The sequence below is a fragment of the Rana temporaria genome, chromosome 6 (genome assembly GCF_905171775.1).
Source record: "Rana temporaria chromosome 6, aRanTem1.1, whole genome shotgun sequence".
Classification (NCBI taxonomy): Eukaryota; Metazoa; Chordata; class Amphibia; order Anura; family Ranidae; genus Rana; species Rana temporaria.
Window position 1 is genome coordinate 72,450,254 of NC_053494.1, and position 21,729 is coordinate 72,471,982.

At 46.6% G+C, this 21,729-nt stretch overlaps 1 protein-coding gene across 1 annotated transcript in view; it reads left to right on the plus strand.

The window, feature by feature from the left end:
• CPPED1 (calcineurin like phosphoesterase domain containing 1) overlaps positions 1 to 21,729 on the plus strand; it is a 192,454-nt gene that overhangs the window by 22,897 nt on the left and 147,828 nt on the right. The window contains exon 4 of the mRNA XM_040358462.1: positions 20,536 to 20,597. Within this exon, the coding sequence (XP_040214396.1) occupies positions 20,536 to 20,597 (62 nt within the window). The remainder of the gene's footprint in view (positions 1 to 20,535; positions 20,598 to 21,729) is intronic.

The window sequence follows — 21,729 nt, forward strand, 5'->3', positions numbered from 1 at the left end:
CAGAAAAATTGGGCCTTAGGCACTGGTAGCGGTGCCACAACACCGCAACCCCTCACAGATACTGTAATTGGAGCGCAGCAAAGAGCCACATGCATAGTATTGCATCAAACATTGTTATTAGACGCCCCTGTTAAACAGGGGCAGAAAAATTGGGCCTTAGGCACTGGTGGCGGTGCCCAGAACCAACAATGTTCCTTCTAGCTATCAGCAAGATCGTTGAGGAGGAAAAGGATATTCAGTCAGCAGCATAACAGGACAGTCACTCAGCATCAGCATAGGCAGTCTCCAAGGGATCTGACATTTCAAAAAAATTATTCAGTTACATCAGCAGCTAGGTAGCTGGTGTTGATCCAAGCCTGATTCATTTTTGAGGGTCAGTCGATCGACGGAGTCAGTGGAGAGGCGCACCCTGTGATCAGTCACAAAGCCTCCAGCAGCACTGAATGTGCGTTCTGAAATAACGCTGCATGCAGGACAAGCCAGTAGCTCAATTGCGTACTGTGCAAGCTCTGGCCAGTGATCCATCCTCAAGACCCAGTAAGCCAGAGGATTTTCGGTGGGGAAGGTGTCCAAGTCTGATCTTGCCCTTAGGTATTCCCGCACCATGTAAACCAGACACTGGCGATAGTTGTTGGAACCGGTCATACCTTGGGGCTGTGGACTAAAAAATTGTCTGAATGCATCGGTCAGACGGCCACCTTCTCCACCACTCCTTCTGTGACTCACCGAAGCCTCAGCAACACGTTGTCCAGGACCAGGATTTGGTAATCCCCCAGGTTCTGGGAACGCATTGCACAGACCTTTCTGCAAGGCCTCCCGAAGATGTTTCATCTTCTGCTCCCTCGACGGCAAGATACTCTTTGTAACGTGCATCAAGGAGAGTTGCCAGCCAGTAATGATCCCTCTCCTTGATACCAGGAATACAAGGATCCTTACGCAGGCTTTGCAGGATCAGGGAGGCCATGCAGCGTAGGTTTGCTGAGGCATTCGAGGCACAGTCCTCTGGGTCAATGAGGATGACAGGATCCGCATCCACCTCATCCCAGCCACGTAAAAGTCCATGGGTTCCTTGGTACTGTAATTGATTCCTTGAAGACTGCTGCTGATGCTGAGTGCTAGGCTCAACCTCCATGCTGCTGATACAATCCTCCTCCTCCTCCTCCTCCTCTTCCTGTGTGCTAGGCGGGCAAGCAGGACCACTGTCTGGATAAAGGGGACCTTGAGAGGTAAGGAAGTCCTCCTCTTCCTCCCTCTGTTCTGACTCAAGAGCCCTGTCCATTATTCCATGTAGCATGTGCTCCAACATGTGAATAAGAGGGACAGTCTCACTGATGCATGCACTGCCACTGCTCACCATCCTCATGGCCTCCTCAAATGGTGACAGGACAGTGCATGCATCCCTGATCAAGGCCCACTGGTGTGGGGGAAAAAAAAACAAGCTCCCCTGACCCAGTTCTGCCATATTGGCACAGGTCCTCATTGATGGCCCTCTGCTGCGTGTGCAGCCACTGCAGCATGGCCAATGTAGAGTTCCATCTGGTGGGCATGTCACAGATTAGGCGGTTCTTGGGCAGGTTGTATTCCCTTTGGAGGTCTGTCAGCCGACCACTGGCATTATATGACCTTCAGAAATGCACACAGACTTTCCTGGCCTGCTTCAGGATATCCTGTAAGCCCGGGTACCTGCCCAAGAACCGCTGAACCACCAAATTCAGGACATGAGCAAAACAGGGCACATGGGTCAGTTGTCCCTGTCGCAGGGCAGAGAGGAGGTTGGTGCCATTGTCGCTAACCACCTTTCCTGGCTTAAGCTGGCGTGGCGTCAACCACCTCTGAGCCTGCCCCTGCAGAGCTGACAGAACCTCTTCCCCAGTGTGGCTCCTGTCTCCCAAGCATACCAGCTCTAGCACTGCATGGCATCTCTTTGCCTGCATTCCTGCGTAGCCCCTCGTACGCCTACGGAGCACCGCTGGTTCCGAGGACACATCAGCATAGGAAGAGGCCACAGAGGAAGAAGAGGAAGGGGTGGAGGAGAGAGGTGTGTCACAACCAGTAGTAGTGTTTTGGAGGCGTGGTGGCGGAACAACCTCCAACACTACTGTACCTTGCCCTGCGTCCTTCCCAGCTGCCAGCAGAGTCACCCAATGCGACGTGAAAGAGAGGTAACATCCCTGTCCATGCCTGCTGGACCATGAGTCAGCGATAATATGCACCTTACCACTGACCGCCCTGTCCAGCGAGGCATGGACATTGCCTTCCACAGAAAGCCTAGAAAGCCGGAATCGCCTTCCGTGAGAAAAAGTGGCGTATGGGAACTTGCCACTGAGGTACCGCACATTCCACAAACTCACGGAAGGGGGCAGAATCTACCAACTGAAAAGGCAGCAGTTGAAGTGCTAGCAATTTCGCTAAGCTAGCATTCAACCGCTGGGCATGTGGGTGGCTGAGAGAGTACTTCTTTTGGCGCTGCAGCAGCTGGGGCAGGGAAATTTGTCTGGTACAATCTGCCATTGGTGTACCGATAGTAGATTGGAAGTTGTGGTGTACACTGCGCTGCCTGAAAATTACAGCTGCTAACACGGCTAATTTTGAATAAAAAAGCAAACAGAAAAGGAAAACAAAGTGTAGCGCTTAGACCATGTGAATTATGACCATAAACATGGAAGGAAAAGCAGTATAAATAGTGCTAAAAATTAATGTGATAAGCAAAAGTGAACAATAAACAGTGGTAATCACATAAATGATTATTGATTATAATGATCACAAAGTAAAATATAAAATTGAGTCCATAAAGAAGATGATTGCACCCGGTGAGGAAACAAATCAATGTGCAAAATAATGCTGTCTTCCGTAAAGTGACGAAAACACCTCCACCAGTATGGGTATCTCCTTACCAGAAATTGTGGACTTGTGGGGACATACGTCACCAGAAGTCAAACAAGGCTTTGAAATAACATTCCAGGATATTGACGGTGGGAACTGAATAATGGGCTCATCCAATAGTTCTGATAACAGACAACTTCAGAGGAAAACTTGCAAAAAAGGATTCTTGGACAAAACCTCTCAAACACTTCCACACGGACAACGTGACAAGATGGAACTCTATTGCCTACATGCACCCAAACCCACTTGGTGTATAGTGCAAGTGTGCTAATTACTTTGCACCTAAACCCACTTGGTGTATACTACAAGTGTGCTCATTACTTTGCACCTAAACCCACTTGGTGTATAGTGCAAGTGTGTTCATTACTTTGCACCTAAACCCATTTGTTGTATACTGCAAGTGTGCTCATTACTTTGCACCTAAACCCACTTGGTGTATAGTGCAAGTGTGCTAATTACTTTGCACCTAAACCCACTTGGTGTGTACTGCACGTGCCCTCTGCAGTTTGCACCTAAAGCTATGAGGTGTGTGTACTGACTGTCCTCTGCAGAACATTGTAATGTCTGGAAGGACAACAAAGAGAGGCAGAGAGTCACGAAGGCAAGCAGATTCTGCATCTAGAGGCAACAGTGCTGGTGGTGGACACGGTGCATCCTCTTCAGCACGTGGCCGTTGGACACGCTCGTCCTTCTTTTCGGGAGCTGGCCGTGTTGAGCCTCAACATGCAGACAAATTGGTAGAGTGGATGACCAAGCCGTCCTCATCCTCCTCATCCTCTCACCCAGGCTGAGCTTACTTTGTCTGGCAAAGCAGCTGCCAAGGCGTCCTCTTCGCTCTGCACAATGGCATCACTCTCACTCCTTCCCTAGTCCCACCATGTCCTCCTGAGGAGTCCGCCAAACTGTTTCAATACAGTGTTGGGTACATGCTGCATGAAGATGCACAGCATTTTGAAGGCTCCGATGATGGAACACAGATAGAGGAAGGCAGTAATGTGAGCCCAGAGAGAGGGGGTGACCGAGAGGGACAGCAATCTGACAGTCATGTTCCCCCAGCTGCAGCATACTGACAGGTTTTCGACAGTGATGAGGAGGGAGGGGATGATGAGGTCACTGACTGTACGTGGGTGCCTGATAGGAGAGAGGAGAAGGAGGAGGCACAGGCACATCTCCAAAGAGGCAGGATGCCCTCCAGGGACAGCTTAAGGGCAGCACACCAACTGCATTACATCGCAGAGCTACGCCTGTGCAGGGCGCTGCTGTGTCTCAGAATTACTGCAAAAGTTCTTTGGTGTGGGCCTTTTTTGAGACATGTGAATCAGATCGCACCGTTGCTATTTGCAACATATGTCTCAAGCGTATCTCGCATGGCCAAAACAAGCATACCTGAAAGACCCACACCAAAGAACAAAGCGGACCTCCCCTTGCCCCTCATCAGCTGGTATCTCCAACCCCACTATACCCTCAGTCCTCTCTGAAGCCTGCACTGATAGGACTGAAGGTGTAGAATTAGGTGTGTCACAACCTAGTAGTACATGCGGGCAATCTACTATCGGTACACCAATGGCAGATTGTACCAGACAAATTTCCCTGCCCCAGCTGCTGCAGCGCCGAAAGAAGTACTCTCCCAGCCATCCACATGCCCAGCGGTTGAATGCTAGCTTAGCGAAATTGCTAGCACTTCTAGCAACTGCTGCCTTTTCAGTTGGTAGATTCTGCCCCCTTCCGTGAGTTTGTGGAATGTGCGGTACCTCAGTGGCAAGTTCCCAAACGCCACTTTTTCTCACGGAAGGCGATTCCGGCTCTCTACCGCCATGTGGAAGGCAATGTCAATGCCTCGCTGGACAGGGCGGTCAGTGGTAAGGTGCATATTACCGCTGACTCATGGTCCAGCAGGCATGGACAGGGACGTTACCTCTCTTTCACGGCACATTGGTTGACTCTGCTGGCAGCTGGGAAGGACGCAGGGCAAGGTACAGTAATATTGGTGGTTTTTCTGCCACCACGCCTCCAAAACACTACTACTGGTTGTGACACACCTCTCTCCTCCACCCCCTCCTCTTCTTCTTCCTCTGTGGCCTCTTCCTGTGCTCAGAACCAGCGAGGGACTACGCAGGAATGCAGGCAAAGAGATGCCATGCGATGCTAGAGCTGGTGTGCTTGGGAGACAGGCGCCACACTGTTGCAGAGGTTCTGTCAGCTCTGCAGGGGCAGGCTCAGAGGTGGTTGATGCCATGCCAGCTTAAGCCAGGAATGATGGTTAGTGACAATGGCACCAACCTCCTCTCTGCCCTGCGACAGGGACAACTGACCCATGTGCCCTGTTTTGCTCATGTTCTGAATTCGGTGGTGCAGCGGTTCTTGGGCAGGTACCCGGGCTTACAGGATGTCCTGAAGCAGGCCAGGAAAGTCTGTGTGCATTTCCGAAGGTCATATAATGCCACTGCTCGGCTGACCTCCAAAGGGAATACAACCTGCCCAAGAACCGCCTAATCTGTGACATTCCCACCAGATGGAACTCTACATTGGCCATGCTGCAGCGGCTGCAAACGCAGCAGAGAGCCATCAATGAGTACCTGTGCCAATATGGCAGCAGAACTGGGTCAGGGGAGCTTGGGTTTTTTTCCCCACGCCAGTGGGCCTTGATCAGGGATGCATGCACTGTCCTGTCACCATTTGAGGAGGCCACGAGGATGGTGAGCAGTGACAGTGCATGCATCAGTGAGACTGTCCCTCTTATTCACATGTTGGAGCACACGCTACGTGGAATAATGCACAGTGCCCTTAAAGCAGAACAGAGGGAGGAAGAGGAGGACTTCCTTACCTCTAAAGGCCCCCTTTATTCAGACAGTGGTCCTGCTTGCCCGCCTAGCACACAGGAAGAGGACGAGGAGGAGGATGATTGTATCAGCAGCATGGAGGTGGAGCCTAGCACTCAGCATCAGCAGGCTTCAAGGGATCACTTACAGTCCCAAGGAACCCATGGACTTTTACGTGGCTGGGATGAGGTGGCTGCAGATCCTGTCATCCTCTGTGACCCAGAGGACTGTGCCCCGAATGCCTCGGCAAACCTACGCTGCATGGCCTCCCTGATCCTGCAAAGCCTGCGTAATGATCCCCGTATTCGTGCTATCAAGGAGAGGGATCATTACTGGCTGGCAACTCTCCTTGATCCACGCTACAAGAGTAAGGTTGCGGACCTTATTTTGCCATCGCAGAGGGAGCAGAAGATGAAACATCTTCGGGAGGCCTAGCAGAAAGGTCTGTGCAACACGTTCCCAGAACCTGGGGGATTACCAAATCCTGGTCCTGGACCACGTGTTGCTGAGGCTTCGGTGAGTCACAGAAGAAGCAGTGGAGAAGGTGTCCATCTGACCGATGCATTCAGACAATTTTTTAGTCCGCAGCCCCAAGGTATGACCGGTTCCAGCAAATATCGCCAGCGTCTGGTTTACATGGTGCGGGAGTACCTAGGGGCAAGATCAGACTTGGACACCTTCCCCACCGAAAATCCTCTGGCTTACTGGGTCTTGAGGATGGATCACTGGCCAGAGCTTGCACAGTACGCAATTGAGCTACTGGCTTGTCCTGCATCCAGCGTTCTTTCAGAACGCACATTCAGTGCTGCTGGAGGCTTTGTGACCGATCACAGGGTGCGCCTCTCCACCGACTTCCTTTGATCGACTGACCTTCATAAAAATGAATCAGGCTTGGATCAACACCAGCTACCAAGCACCTGATGCTGATGTAACTGAATAATTTTTTTGAAATGTCAGATCACTTGGAGACTGCCTATGCTGATGCTGAGTGTCTGTCCTGTTATGCTGCTGACTGAATATCCTTTTCCTCCTCAATGATCTTGCTGATAGCTAGTAAGAACATTGTTGATTCTGGGCACCGTCACCAGTGCCTAAGGTCCAATTTTTCTGCCCCTGTTTAACAGGGGAGTATAATAACAACTTTTTTGATGCAATACGTTGCATTATCTGTGAGGGGTTGCAGTGTTGTGCTTAAGGCCCAATTTTTCTGCCCCTGTTTAACAGGGGCGTGTAATAACAATTTTTGATGCAATACTTTGCAGCAGGGCTTATTAATTGTGCTCCAACTAGAGTATCTATAAGGGGTTGCAGTGTTGTGGCACCACCACCAGTGCCTAAGGCCCAATTTTTCTGCCCCTGTGTAACAGGGGCATATAATAAAAAAATTTGATGCAATTTTTTGCATGTGGCTCTTTGTTGCGCTCCAATTACAGTATCTGTGAGGGGTTGCAGTGTTGTGCCTAAGGCCCAATTTTTCTGCCCCTGTTTAACAGGGGCGTGTAATAATTTTTGATGCAATACTTTGCAGCAGGGCTTAATAATGCGCTCCAATTAGAGTATCTGTGAGGGGTTGCAGTGTTGTGGCACCGCCACCAGTGCCTAAGGCCCAGTTTTTCTTCCCATGTTCTAGTATTTTTCTTTGTTTGATTATTTTCTAATTTGGGTTTATTGTAGCTTGCTCCTAGGTTATCATAGTATCATGTTTATTTTCCTGTACTAAATACTCATCATTGTCAATGTAAACACCACGGGCCAGATTCAGATACAAATGTGTATCTTTAGGCAGGCGTAGCGTATCTCGCATACGCTACGCCGCCGTATCTTTGTGAGGCGAGTATGGTATTCAGAAAGATTACGCGCCCGAAGTTATGGCGGCGTAGCATATAAGGGCCGGCGTAAGCCTTCCTAATTCAAAATTGGAAGATGTGGGCGTGTTTTATGTTAATTAAATGTGACCCCACGTAAATGACGTTTCTAACGAACGGCGAATGCGCTGTCCGTCAACGTATCCCAGTGCGCATGCTCCTAATTACGCCACAAATAGTCAATGCTATCGACGTGAACGTAACTTACGCAAAGCCCTATTCGCGAACGACTTACGCAAACAACGCAAAATTTGGCGATGGCCCGACGTCCAAACTTAACATTGGCTACGCCTCATAGAGCAGGGGTAACTTTACGCCGGAAAAAGCCTTACGTAAACTACGTAAAAAAAATGCACCGGGCGGACGTACGTTTCTGAATCAGCGTATCTACCTAATTTGCATATTCAACGCGGAAGTCTTGGGAAGCGCCCCTAGCGTCAGCGTAAATATTGCACCCTAAGATACGACGGCGTAGGAGACTTACGCCGCTCGTATCTAGGCAACATTGAGGCGTATCTGATTCTATGAATCAGACGCCGAGATGCGACGGCCCGCATTCGGAGTTACGACGGCGTATCTGGAGATACGCCGACGTAACTCCTTTCTGAATCCGGGCCCACAAATCTAGATTTGTTCTTTTAGGCAGCATTGATATAATAAGAAGCCACACATTGTTGAGTATCCAAAAATATTTATTGTTTTACATTTAAAATGTCTTTTTTTTATTTTTATCCTAAAATATCTTAATAGATTTTTTTTTTTTTTTTTAATATCAAGAAATATATTTTTGGCTAGAAATATTTGTCAACATCAATTTTATTTATTTTTTTTATACATTTTTGTTGTTATTTTTTTTAGAGATATCTTTTTTTTTTTTTTTGTGTGTATTTTCTTTGAGATTAACAAAATTAAAAAATATCTGGTTAAAACGCATGAACAATGACCAACTTTTTAGCAGTTGTCATTGTTCATGCATTTTAGCCAGAAAACAAGAGATTCCACTTTAAAAAAAATAAAACAAAACATACATTGAAAAACAAAAGAAAAACTTTAAAACTTCTTTTTTTTTTTTTTTTAAACCCTCCCTAGAACATCCATTAAATCGTTTAGTTTTCGCTCCACAGTTTTTTTTTTCCCTCATCTGCCCCAAGAAGATGTGGATGTCCTCAATTTCAGCCCTGCATGACAACACCTCTCCAATTAAGACCTGGGCGCTGTAGGTGTCCTCAACAGCATGAATACCTCCTGAAATTTGGAAACAAACCATGTATTACAATTATGCAGGCCTACATCTATTACCTGAAGCTGTGTTGTATGACACTGACCTGATGTGGTGGCAGTTTCCTCTTCCTGCACATCCCGCGCTGGTGGGGCTTGGGTCTGTGTGGGGTTTGTCTGCTCCAGTCTTGAAGCTTGATTGCGCCCTATGAGAATGTAAAAAGGGATACGTGATTCAAAAATATTAGTGGCCTGAAAGAAGAATATCAATCATTCTTTTTAAAAAGTGTGGTACAATTGTCTGTTTTTACAATCCTTCTAAGCTTAACACAGGATTGTATCCATTACCAAAGCTGCTACATTTCTCTATCTTTGGCCAAGTTTCCTACATGGAAAAACACCAAGGATCACCTCTGTATGACACCCTAAATAGGTTGTTCTTGTGGCCTCCCTGGGGCCCTAAGCAAAATGACATGGCACATTAAAAATGAGAAGCGGGGGGCGCTGACGACAGTGACATTAAAGAAAGTTGAGAAGCGGGAGGAGGGGGTGTTCTGCTGTCGGAAATTACATCTTACATTAAATTGAGAAGCGGGGGTGCTGACTTCTTACCTCTTCTCCCAGTTGAGAAGCGGGGTGAGGGGGGGCGAAAATTACTTCTCACCAGCCGGGGCCTCTAGTAAATTACTACGCAGCTTTGCGGGGCCCTAAGCGGCTTGCATAGTGAGCCTATAATGGGGCGGATCGGCCCTGCCAACACTTGTGCTACAGAGTCCATATGTGTAACCAACTGCTGAGCATACTCTCCTTTTTACTGTATATTGACTTAAAGCGGGGGTTCCGCGGGAAAACGTTTTTTTTTATCAAGATTATTCTAACGCTGTTAACATAATGAATCGTGTACTCACTAGTCCCATAGTTGCAGCCGCCAGGATGTTCATTTCCCCCGAAAAGGATGTTTTATAAAAATCTAAGATGGACATTGCCATCTTAATTGTGGGCACTCTGAAGCCCTCCTGTATTTGCTTCCGGGATGCGGTGATGCGGTGAATGCTGATGTCCCAGCATTCACCGATCTATCCCGCGCATGCGCAGTGTAACGGCGAGCCACGCCGTCAACACTGCACAGTTGCTATAACAAAGCCCGGCGGTGTCCTGAAAAGGACACGCCCCGCTGTGACCAGCACAAAAGTTTTGACACTTGTGATCAATCCCATAATTCATTGCAGGGATCGCGACACGCCCAGTCCCGCACAGCTAAAACCAGGAAGTGCCTGGTTCAGGACGGAGAAATAAGGTATCTATTTTTTTTTTTTAATTTTGAACTGCGAACTATACATCCAGAGGACTATTATTTAAGGAAAAGTTATAAAATCGGGTGAACCTCCACTTTAAGTTGGATTATTTAAATCTAGTTAAGAACGCATCTACATTAAATAAAAAATTGGTCTCACATAAATAGATCTTAAATAGAATGAACAACGACTCATATGACCATTTATTATGCCCACAAACATGAACCTTGAGACATCTATTCTTGAACTGTATATATACAACCTGAAATAAAAAGGACATGCAGCACAATACAAAAAACAAATAATCAGAGTACACATGAAAATTACTTACCTTCTGATGACTTTTTTAATCCTCTCCATTTGCTTTGGCTCTCTTAATTTAAGGTTAGACCACCTTTTACGCAACTGTTCCCTTGACCTGTGCACCCAGAATTTATGACGGATACTCCTCTGCACATTGTCCATGATATGGGCCTTTAGTTTGTTTGGGTTCTTGTAAGGGCCAAGTTTTCCATCATAGTCCTCCCTCCTTAGGATTGCCACCATTTCTACCATCTCCTCAAACGCCATATTTGTGGCCTTGTACCTCGTGCTCCTATGTCTGGTGTGTGCTACTGCCTGGCCTCGCTCCTGGCTTGAGGTTGCAGCTTGCTGTGTGTCCTCCATGGTGTCTTCACTGTCTTGCATTGACCGACCGAAAAGGGGCATGGAAAGTACTAGAACGATCGGCAGGGGCAGGGAAACGTGCAGAGCTTCTCGCATGCGCAGTGTATAAAGGGATATCGCGTGAGAGAAAACGTTCACAGTCTGTAGAAAAAGGCGGAAGAAACGATTGTGTAGTACGACGGTACGTAACTTGATTTTGGACTTTATGATCAGTGGATGAGTTTGTGTGTTAGATATGGGGAGAAAGCTTAGTAGTAGAGGCTTGACTGACATGAGTTCTTCACAGAATTTGTTCAAAGGGGGCCCCGGATGGCAACCCCCCCTTTTTCTAGAATTTTTCTTTCCCAAAAAAATAATTTATTCAGCCAAGATCTGGCATTGAAATGCCCCCCCTACCCCTAAAATAATCGACATATTGTTGCCGCCCAGCACGTGCGCTTTGGGGGGCCAAGCCTGTATGGCCAGGCTCACGGGCCACCACTGGAACATCAATGGCCTCATCAGGCACAAGTGCCATGTAGTTTGTTGAGGGTCTCTTTAGGAAAATGTGCAATATGCAGCAGCAAAGTATGACATGGTTCAGATTTTACTTAAAGTGGAGGTTCACCCAAAAAATTAATTTTTAACAGCCGAGTTGTCCTAATGACAATCGGCTGTTTTTTTTTCCCCGTACATACCTTATTTTCACTGCCACTTCCGGGTATGTCTTCTGCGGGACTGGGCGTTCCTATCTGATTGACAGGCTTCCGACCGTCGCATACTACGCGTCACGAGTTGACGAAAGAAGCCGAACGTCTGTGCGTAGGTGCCGTATAGAGCCGCACCGACGTTCGGCTTTTTTCGGCAACTCGTGATGCGCTGTATGCGGCGGTCGGAAGCCTGTCAATCAGATAGGAATGCCCAGTCCCGCATAAGGCGGTGAAATACAGTATGTATGAAAAAAAAAAAACAGCCGATTGTCATTAGGACAACTCGACTGAATTTAATGTTAAAAATTTATTTTTGGGTGAACCCCCGCTTTAACAACAAACCTACAGTCCTTGTCTTGTTTGCACAGCCTGTATACTGCTGTTCAAAGTATATAGGGTCAAAGGGTCTTGTAATGACCTGGGGGGAGTGGGGGCGGGGAAACCCATGCTATTTTTTTCAGTGATTTTTATCCATATTGCAGGGACCAAACATTTACATTAAAGCCGCAAGCAGGGGGGGCGTGGCCTGGCACCGGAGCGAGATGGCAGCCTAGTGTGAGAGCTCCGCTGTCCAGACCCTCAGACTTGCTTACAATCAGCTGATTCCCTCGGTTCTCAACTACCACAATGGCGGGCAGGAACCAGGCAACGACCCGCTCGCAGATGGATCCCTCCACGCAGCTCAGCAAGACCATTCCGGCGATGTTCCGCACAATGCCGCCAGACGCGCAGGCCGCATCTCAAGCCGCGGACTTGAGTTTGGAGCTGACCCCGTCCTCCGCTACCGCCGCCTCGGGCCTGACACAAGGTATGGCTCCCCCACATACACCACGCCCGCTATGCATGGCAGACTTGCAGCAGGTAGCCCTGGACATTAAAAATGCCATGTTTGCAGCGATTGCTGACCTGAAAGGGGAGATCAGATCAATCGCAACACGAGTGGAGCACGTGGAGTCAGCCGCCATGACACATGGAGCAGCCATACAACAAGTACAGAGGGCCTCCAACTCCCATGCTCAACACCTCATGGACATGCATAGACACCTTGAGGACTTAGACAATAGGGGTCGCAGGTGGAACCTGCGTGTCCGGGGGCTCCCGGAGTCGGTGGAGGGACCCCAACGTGTACAACAAGCGGTTTGGGCCATTTTCAACACTTTACTGGGTAGGCCACCTGATGCCCCTGTAGAGATGGAGAGGTGTCACAGGGCGCTTAGACCCAAAGGCAGAGACACAGACCCACCCAGGGATATAGTGTGTTGTTTGGTGAACTTTGTTCAAAAGGGGGACATACTACGCCTAGCACGCAACCAGGCTAACTTGGAATACGAAGGGGCTCGCATACAATTGTATCAAGATTTGTCGGCTATTACATTGCAACATAGGAGAGACCTGCGCCCCTTATTGCAATTGTTACGTGACAGGCACATTCTATATAAATGGAAGTTTCCATTCTGCCTTCAAGCCACAGCTGGAAACAGAACAGCCTCGCTGAGAACACCCGCAGACTTACAACAGTTCTGTGATACACTAGGCATCCCGGTAGCCAACGTTCCTGACTGGTACAGTACGTTCTTCCAACCTGAACCCTGGATTCCCACCAGGATGGATGACACCCCGAGATCACAGAGGAACAGGCAAAGACGACGCAGACCTTCTGATGCTTCTCCACCTAGAGTCCGAGGAGACATGGAGACTGAGGAGAGCCCCCGGGCGTCGCCATCCTCTGTACGGCGTCAGACGGAGAACTAGGAACGCCTTGCGGACTATGGTAAGCTGACTTCTTCCACCTGCCATGTACTCCCCCCCCCCTGTACACACTGGGGCCTTACTGCACTGACTGAACACATGGTCACCCCAGCTCTGTTTCACATTGAACTCCAGTCTACTCCTGATCTTCTTACCTTGATGGTATGGCCTGGGCTGCCGCCTATGCGGGTGGGCGGAACTTTTGGGGAACGAGTGATGGACTTACCCCACGGACTGATTGCAGGAATGACTTTTCCCCCTTCTTCATGTACAATATAGCCCAGTAACAGGGAGGTTAGCTAACACCTTCCGTACTCTTGGTCCCCTCTTGCTACAATGTGGTGCTATTTGGGTGCTTGAGACAAAAGCTTCCTGGAGGCATATTATGTGACTGTTTTCTCCCCCAGCACCGCCATTGTCACCATGAAGAACGTCTTTACACCTAGATAACCACCGCACACCTTCATCACTAGCGCATAGGCCAACTTGGGTACATAATTGTACATGGCTGCCATACTGCAGTATTTAATGGCTTGCATAGGAGTTCTCTGGGTTCCCCTCCCCCCACCCTTACCTTATCCCCCCTCCCTCTACGTTTCCCTGATACTTCCCACCCTTCCCCTTCCTATATCCCTTTCCCCCCTCCTTTTCCCCTTCCCATTTCACCCTTCCCCTTTTTCCCCACCCCCCTTATATAGTGACCGTGTCCTGCCTATGCTAATGGGGCCTTCATGTTTTTGCTTATGGTATATGTGGGATAAAGGGGGAGGCTGAAGGGATCAGTCTGTTGATATTGTATTTGAATATTTGTGTTTTTATGGTTGCTGAGGGGTACACCCGCTGTGACCGCTTGGGCTCCGCCTAGGTGGAGTTCGGGGGTCCCGGGGGGAGTCCCTGAAAGGTAACTATGTGTTAGCAGAATGTATAGTCATGTAAGGACCTCTGGGGCCACTTAGACATGAACGTACTAATGGGGATCCATATCTGCGGCAACGCCCCTATGGGGGCTAAATGTAGAAGCTGGTACGAAATGAGGTTGCTTTCAATGTTTTGTTATACAATTGATTTATAGTGCACTGCTGTTATGTGTGCTGTCCACTTTATGCGAGTCCGAGAAACCGGTTAGACTTCCTCAGTGGGAAGCATTTTGGAAATGGAACTTGCGTTCGAGAATTCCATACAGTGGTTACTTTCTTAGGGGTTGGGTCGACACGCAATCCAGTGTCAGGCAACACATGTTGACTCCAGGTGGTTTTTCCAGATTTTCTGGAAAACAGGAAAACTTAAACTTAACCGTTCCTCTTAGGATGGGTTTAGCGTGCCACATAGGTAAACGGGGGGGGGGGAGTTATGGGGAACCCATCACTCTTAGAGGTGGGTGTTCTCATGATCCAACCCCCCTATTTTGGCATTAGCAGGAGGGTTTCTTAGGTCAGGCACAACTTTACTGGGGTCTGGGAGGTCTGGACGGTGGGACTGTTCGGACAGTTCGGGTACAGGTTCACTTCCCCACCTCAAGTGGGGCTGGATCCCTCTTGTTCCTTTCCGGTATAGGATCGGGGTCTTTCTTTTTTGGGATTACCCTTTACTTTTTATAGGTAGCTCAGCAGGCCTTAGACTACCTCCGGTTTGTCCCCCCTTTTTTTTTTCTGCCCCACAATAGGGGTTTCTTTCTGTCTCTTTTCCTTTCTTCTTCTGTCCTTCTCTCTATAACTGCTTCTTTCCTCTGAGTGGACACCCTAGTGCTCTGTTCTTCTCATATTTCACATAAGACACAGATAATCTCTGTCTCCCTCCATTTTCGGGGAGTGCCGCCCATTTCTTTTTTCTTTTTAACTTTTCTTCTCTATCCACCCTCCCTCTCTCTCTCCCCTCCCCTTTTTTTTTTTTTTTTTATATTTTTATTTATTTATTTATTTATTTTTTTGTCTCTCTCCTCTTCCCCCACTTGCCTACTACCCTCTCCATCTACCACCTTGAAAAGTAGGTGTTAAATTCTCTACTTAACGCTCATGGCTTCCATAACGCAGTCTTCAGCTCCTCTATCGCTCAAGGTTCTCTCGGTAAATGCCAAGGGCCTGAACATTCCCGAGAAGCGTTCAAGCTTTCTCGCAGAAGCACATAGACAGAAGGCGCATATCGTCTTTTTTCAAGAGACGCATTTCAATTCAAACAGTATACAGCGTCTTACCAACAAGCGATACTCTGAGGTCTTCCATGCGACCTGTGCTGAGTCTAAAACGAAGGGGGTAGCAATTCTGTTCGCAAAATCTCTTGCATTCCGTCTCACTGACCAGATGGCTGACCCGGAGGGCAGATTCATCTTTCTTAAAGGGCTTTGGAAAGATAAACTGATGACCTTTGCTAACATATACTGCCCTAATTCCAAACAGGTGGCTTTCCTGAAGGATACGCTTACGAAACTTACCGCTTTCAGATCGGGTCTTCTGATTCTCGGAGGGGATTTTAACATGGCTCTAGATCCGACTCTCGATACTTCTACAGGTCACTCATCCCTCCCCTTCTCAGCATTGAGGCAAGCGAAAATAGGACTGGCCTCTTTGGCCCTTCACGAACGATATTCGAGGTTGGACTATATTTTTCTTTCCCAAAAAGATCTTGCGTACCTACACGATGCGACAATCGAAACTTTAGTATTATCAGATCATCATCCGGTGACCTTAACCCTACGATTCCCGCAGAAGGAGCCCTTCACGAAGGTCTGGCGGCTTGACGCCTCCTTACTTACAGATATTGCAGACGTAGCCACTCTTAAACAGGCAATTGGAGAATACTTCCTACATAATGATACACCTGATGTGTCGCCCAAGACCCAATGGGAAGCACATAAGTGTGTTGTGAGAGGTCATCTACTATCCATAGCGGCGAGGAGGAAAAGAGAATATATGGCTCTTATCCAGGAGCTTACTGATAAAATAGCTAGACTAGAGGCGCAACACAAGGGCTCCAAGGCCGTGGAGGTAGCGGGGGAACTAGCGGAGACTAGATCACGCTTACAAGAGGAACTGTACAAAAAGGCACGCAAACGTATGATGTTATCACAAAAACTGTTCTATGAGCATGGAAACAAACCGGGTAGACTATTAGCGAGGTTCACGCAGAAACGTGTCCTTGCCTCCACTATTCATCATGTGAGAGATAAGCTAGGTAAGATCCATACTAAGACAGAAGACATTGCTCGTCAATTTCGGGAGTACTACAGCACGTTGTATAATATTGGAACGAAGGAGAAAGGGGTGGGCCCAGCAGATACTAGGGAATTCCTGATCAAAGACTTTTTAAGTAAATATTGTCCTCGGGCATTGTCCATAGAAGATCAGCAAACCTTAGAATCCCCGTTGACCTCTGAAGAATGGGTAGAAGCCCTGAAGGCCACCAAACCGGGCAAGAGCCCAGGCCCAGATGGCCTAACGGCACAATATTATAAATGCTTTTCTGAACTTTTAGTGCCAGGCTTCCTCAAAGCCTTCAATTCTTTGGCGAGCTCCCCACCTAATTCTAACACCTTGTTGGAAGCCTATATTGCAGTAATACCGAAAGAGGGCAAGGATCCCTCAGACGTGGCGAACTATAGGCCGATTACGTCGACGTAAAAATCTTCTCAAAAATCTTAGCGACGCGGTTGGCCTTTTATGTTCCAGCTTGGGTAGGTCTTGATCAGGTGGGTTTTGTCCCTGGCAGGGAGGCCAGGGACAACACCATCAAGGCCATTAATTTACATCACTGGCTTACTTCCACAAAAACTGAGGGGTTCTTTCTGTCACTGGATGCGGAGAAGGCCTTTGACAGGGTGGCCTGGGACTATATGCACTCGGCCCTGGAATCACTTGGTCTTGGGACCAGACTGAGGGCCCTTATTGGAGTGCTCTACACAACCCCACGAGCCAGGGTCCGAGTCAACGGCCACCTGTCAGAGGCCTTCTCCATCCACAACGGCACCAGACAGGGGTGCCCCCTCTCTCCTATACTGTATATCCTCACACTGGAACCCTTACTTCGCTGTATTCGGGCCCATCCTGATATAACAGGAGTTCAAATTCGCCAAAAGGAATACAGGCTAGCGGCCTTTGCCGATGATATCTTGATTTTCCTTTCCTCCCCCCTGATAGCCTTACCTAATCTACTAGAAGTGTTTAAACAGTTTTGATACATCTCGCACCTGAAAATTAATTATTCCAAATCGTTTGCGCTAAATGTCTCTCTGCCTCCATCGCTAGTGCTCCGCTGCCAGGAGAATTTCCCTTTCCGCTGGAAATCTGATGATATAACTTATCTGGGCATTCGGCTCCCAGGTAAACTTTCAGACCTGTATGAGAAGAACTTTTTGCCTGAACTGAAGGCTATACAACAGGATATGTTACAATGGGAGTCACCTGTGATCTCCTGGTTCGGGCGAGCTGCTATCTTGAAAATGACGATACTTCCCCGCATGCTCTATAAACTACAGACGATCCCGATTGCACTCCCGCCTTTCTTCTTCGCAACTTACAAAAGAATATGCAGGAAGTTTCTGTGGGGATCTAAAACACCCAGAATTAGCTGGGCGAAGTTAGTATTGCCCAAAGTAGAGGGGGGTATTGGTCTCCCGGATTTGCAACGATACTATTGGGCTACACACCTAACACGTGTAGTGGATTGGCGAATACACACGCGCTGTAAGGACTGGGTACGTTTGGAAAATCAGATCACAGGAGCCCAACTCGAGAAAACACCTTGGATCTCCAAGAGGCATTGGACGCCTGACGTCCTGTCTCATCCAATGGTTGGAGCAACCTTATCGGCGTTCACGAAAGCTTGTGATAAGTTTGAAGTATCAAAAACAGAATGTAGACTGACCCCTCTTAGGGGTAACCCAGATTTTGTCCCGGGAAGAGATGATGGCTACCTGGTAGCCGAATGGCCACATACTGATATGTTGGCCAAACATTTCTTTTCAGGAGATAGGTTCCTATCTCTGAAAGACCTTGAGAAGATATCCCTAACAAAGAAATTTCCTATGTTTGCGTATCTACAATTGAGACACTTTCTAGATGATCCAAGGACCAGGGGTGGATTTACAACACCACCCACGGTACTTGAGTCACTGTGCGCTAGTAAGTCACCTCAGAGACATATCATTTCGATGCTGTACGCCTCCTTGTACAAAGCGCCCTTTGTGTCTGTGCAGGTGGAACAAGCCTCCTGGGAAACCCGGCTGGGCAGAACAATTGAGATGAAGGAATGGGAGAAGATCAACTGGTTTATCTTTAAAGGCTCAATAAGTGTGAGCATTCAGGAAAATGGATATAAGATTAGGACGCGGTGGTACAGGACACCGGATGTTGTACACAAGTTTGCCCCAGGCGTAACAGATAGGTGCTGGAGGTGTGGACAGGCCTTAGGTACCTTCATCCACATTTGGTGGGAATGTTCCCTGATTCAGCCATATTGGCAAAAGGTGCATGACGTGACGACAGCGGTCTCTACGCTTCCCCTGGAGTTTTCACCAGCACAATACCTTCTTCATTTCTCAAAAATTGCCCAAAAGCGATATCGCAACTCAGTAGCAATACATATGGTCAATGCAGCCAGGCTGTGTGTTCCTGTGCACTGGAGAGCCACGACACCTCCCACTATCAAGGAATGGATGGCACGCATTGACCGCATTGCATCGATGGAGGAGCTGATAAGCACTGCACACGATAGAATTTCTGACTTCACTTCCACCTGGACTGTGTGGTTCGATTTCCGGAACTCAACAGAGTACCAAGCCCTTAATTGAGATCCTGAAGGATATGTTCAACTGACGACTGAAGTGTGACATAGCTAACATGTGGAGCTTCCACTGTACGGTAGACGGCGGGGGTGGTGGGCCTCCCCACTTACCTCCTAAAGAGTATTGGGTCTGGTGATATGCTCCCCCTCCCCTCCCCTGTGATGAGTCCACTTCCATCCCTCCCCCCCCCCTTTTTTTTTTTCTTTCTTCTCTCTCTCTCTCTATTCCTCTCTTCTATCTTCTTTCTCTCTTTTCTTCTCGTCTTTTCCCTTCTTCCCTCCCTCTTCTCTCTTATTTTTTCGCTCTTCTCTTTTGCCTGTATGCGGGGGTTGGACGTTGGGATCGAACGGGGTGACCTCGATCGATCCCCACACCCATCCCACCTATACCGAGAGGATCCACATAGTGAATAAGGGACGTAAGACAAGTAGACAAGGGTTATGGGTTAGCTGTTGTCCTTAGGAGGACATAGAGGCCTACTGAATAGCTGCAAGTAGAAATATTGCCTCTAGATCGATTTACTACGCACTTCCCCTACGAAGTATATGTGAATGAGGTAATTCACATGGAATATGTCAATGTTTTATGATACTTGTCTCACTTGCTTAATCTGTACCGTTCCCCCCTCATGTGAACACGTTGCTGTGAATCCTCTTGTGAGGACATGTTATGTTTGTTGATGTAAAAGTTGTATATGCAACATTGTCCATACCTTTTTGCTCTTAATAAAATCTTTATGGAATAAAAAAAAAAAAAAAAAAAAGCCGCAAGCAGTATTACTTTTTTCTTATAGCAATCTCATTTTGTGCAGGTACAGTTCTAAACACGTGCCACCTCACGCCTGTGAGGTGGCACGTGTTTAGAACTGTACCTGCACAAAATGAGATTGCTATACTATAGACACCCAGCAGGTACAATATTTAAAAGAATTTTTCATTTTTTTTTTCATTTTAAGTATCATTAAAATCGCTGCTCCAGAAAAATTTATCGTTTTTCTATTGATACATGTTCCCTGGGGCAAGTCCCGGGTTCTCAAAGTCGTTTTCCGACAATAACTTGCATATTGGGCTTTAAAATGAGCACTTTTGAATTCGAACGTTCGAGTCCCATAGACGTCAATGGGGTTCTAAATGTTCGCGCGAACGTTCGGTTCGTTCGAAGGTTCTGGTGCGAACCGAACGCGGAAGTGTTCGGCTCATCCCTACTCCCTAGTTTGGATTTTGTTATTCAAACTTATTTGTTTATGTTATCTATATGAACAAATATTAAACAACAGAAAATATCATTATAGTGATATATTTTTTGCTCCTTAACATAATTCAACCAAATGATGCTATTTGACTTATTATGAATATACAGACATATCCCTTTTTTTTAGCAAGTAAATCGGCATAATTTAATAGGACAATGATATAGTGTATATATTTGATCTAGGCCCCCCCCTCCTTTTTCTTATTCCTTATTTTTTATATAATATTAATTTAAATAGTTCTACAAATATTTAAAAAATTAGAGGTTAAACTTAAGGCTAGATTAATCCCTATAGTAATGCCATATCTTTTTCTATCCCTGTAGTAATACAGTGTCCTGTTTGACAGTGGTCATTTTTTGGTTTGTTGAGGATCTCATATACTCAGGTACATTTACATCTATAACCTTTCATTATCCTTTATTAACTCTTTAACATATAAACTGTTATTGTAGCAAATCTTCACTCTTTCTATATAATGTATATCATTTAGCCCTATTGGGGTACAATCCATTATTTGTATTTATTATCTTATATTTTTAGGGACCTCCATCCTAGTCCCAGTATATTTCATCTGGTTGATCCACCGGCTTCTCGATCTTTGTAATAATTTTTCCCTAACGGGATGAACACCTGTTCCTTATAAATGTCTTTCTCAAACCTGGATTTATTGTATATTCTGATACCCACTTCTTGACTGGCAACCTCAGTGACAGAACCCAGTGTGCTGCTTTATATTTTCAATGCTTTTAAAAAATCGCATCCAATGAAATATTCATCATCCTTTTACTACATTTATAATACATAAGTGAATGATTACATGTATATACATCATATATAAAACAAATATTTTTGTATATATTTAATAATAATGTTCTAAATGCATGTAATTAACTTTATTTTTATGCTTTGATTAACTAATTGTCCTACTCTACACATCCCCTGAAGAAGGTTACCCCGAAACACGTTGGGTGTAAAGAATGTTTTCATGTATTTACCTATATGGTGACAGTCTTTGGAACTGTATTTTTTTTTATTCAAAATTCTGTATATTTGAAATTAATACTATCAGTGCCTTAAAAGTCCACCCAGGGGAACCCCCTTTTTTCTTTTCTAATCCGCTTGTGGAGGCTTTCATTTGTGGATGTACATTTTATGGTTGCACAACCTATCACATTGCTATATGGACTTTTATATGGACTATAAACTGAAGGACCTATGAATAAATGGTTTTGGAACAAATCTTTTGAGGTTCCATTATTTCTTCTGGGGAAATTTGTTTTGATATACAAGTGCTTTGGATTACGAGCATGTTTCTGGATCAAATTATGCTCACAATTCAAGGCTTTACTGTATTATCTTTACACAGAGGTGAGCAGGCACTTTATCTGGTGAACAATTGACACATTGTTTTCTCTGATCAGTAGGGCCGAAACAACTAATCGATTAATCGACAACTAATCGATTATGAAAATAGTTGTCAACTATGTTCATTATCGATTAATCGGCCAGCTGATTAG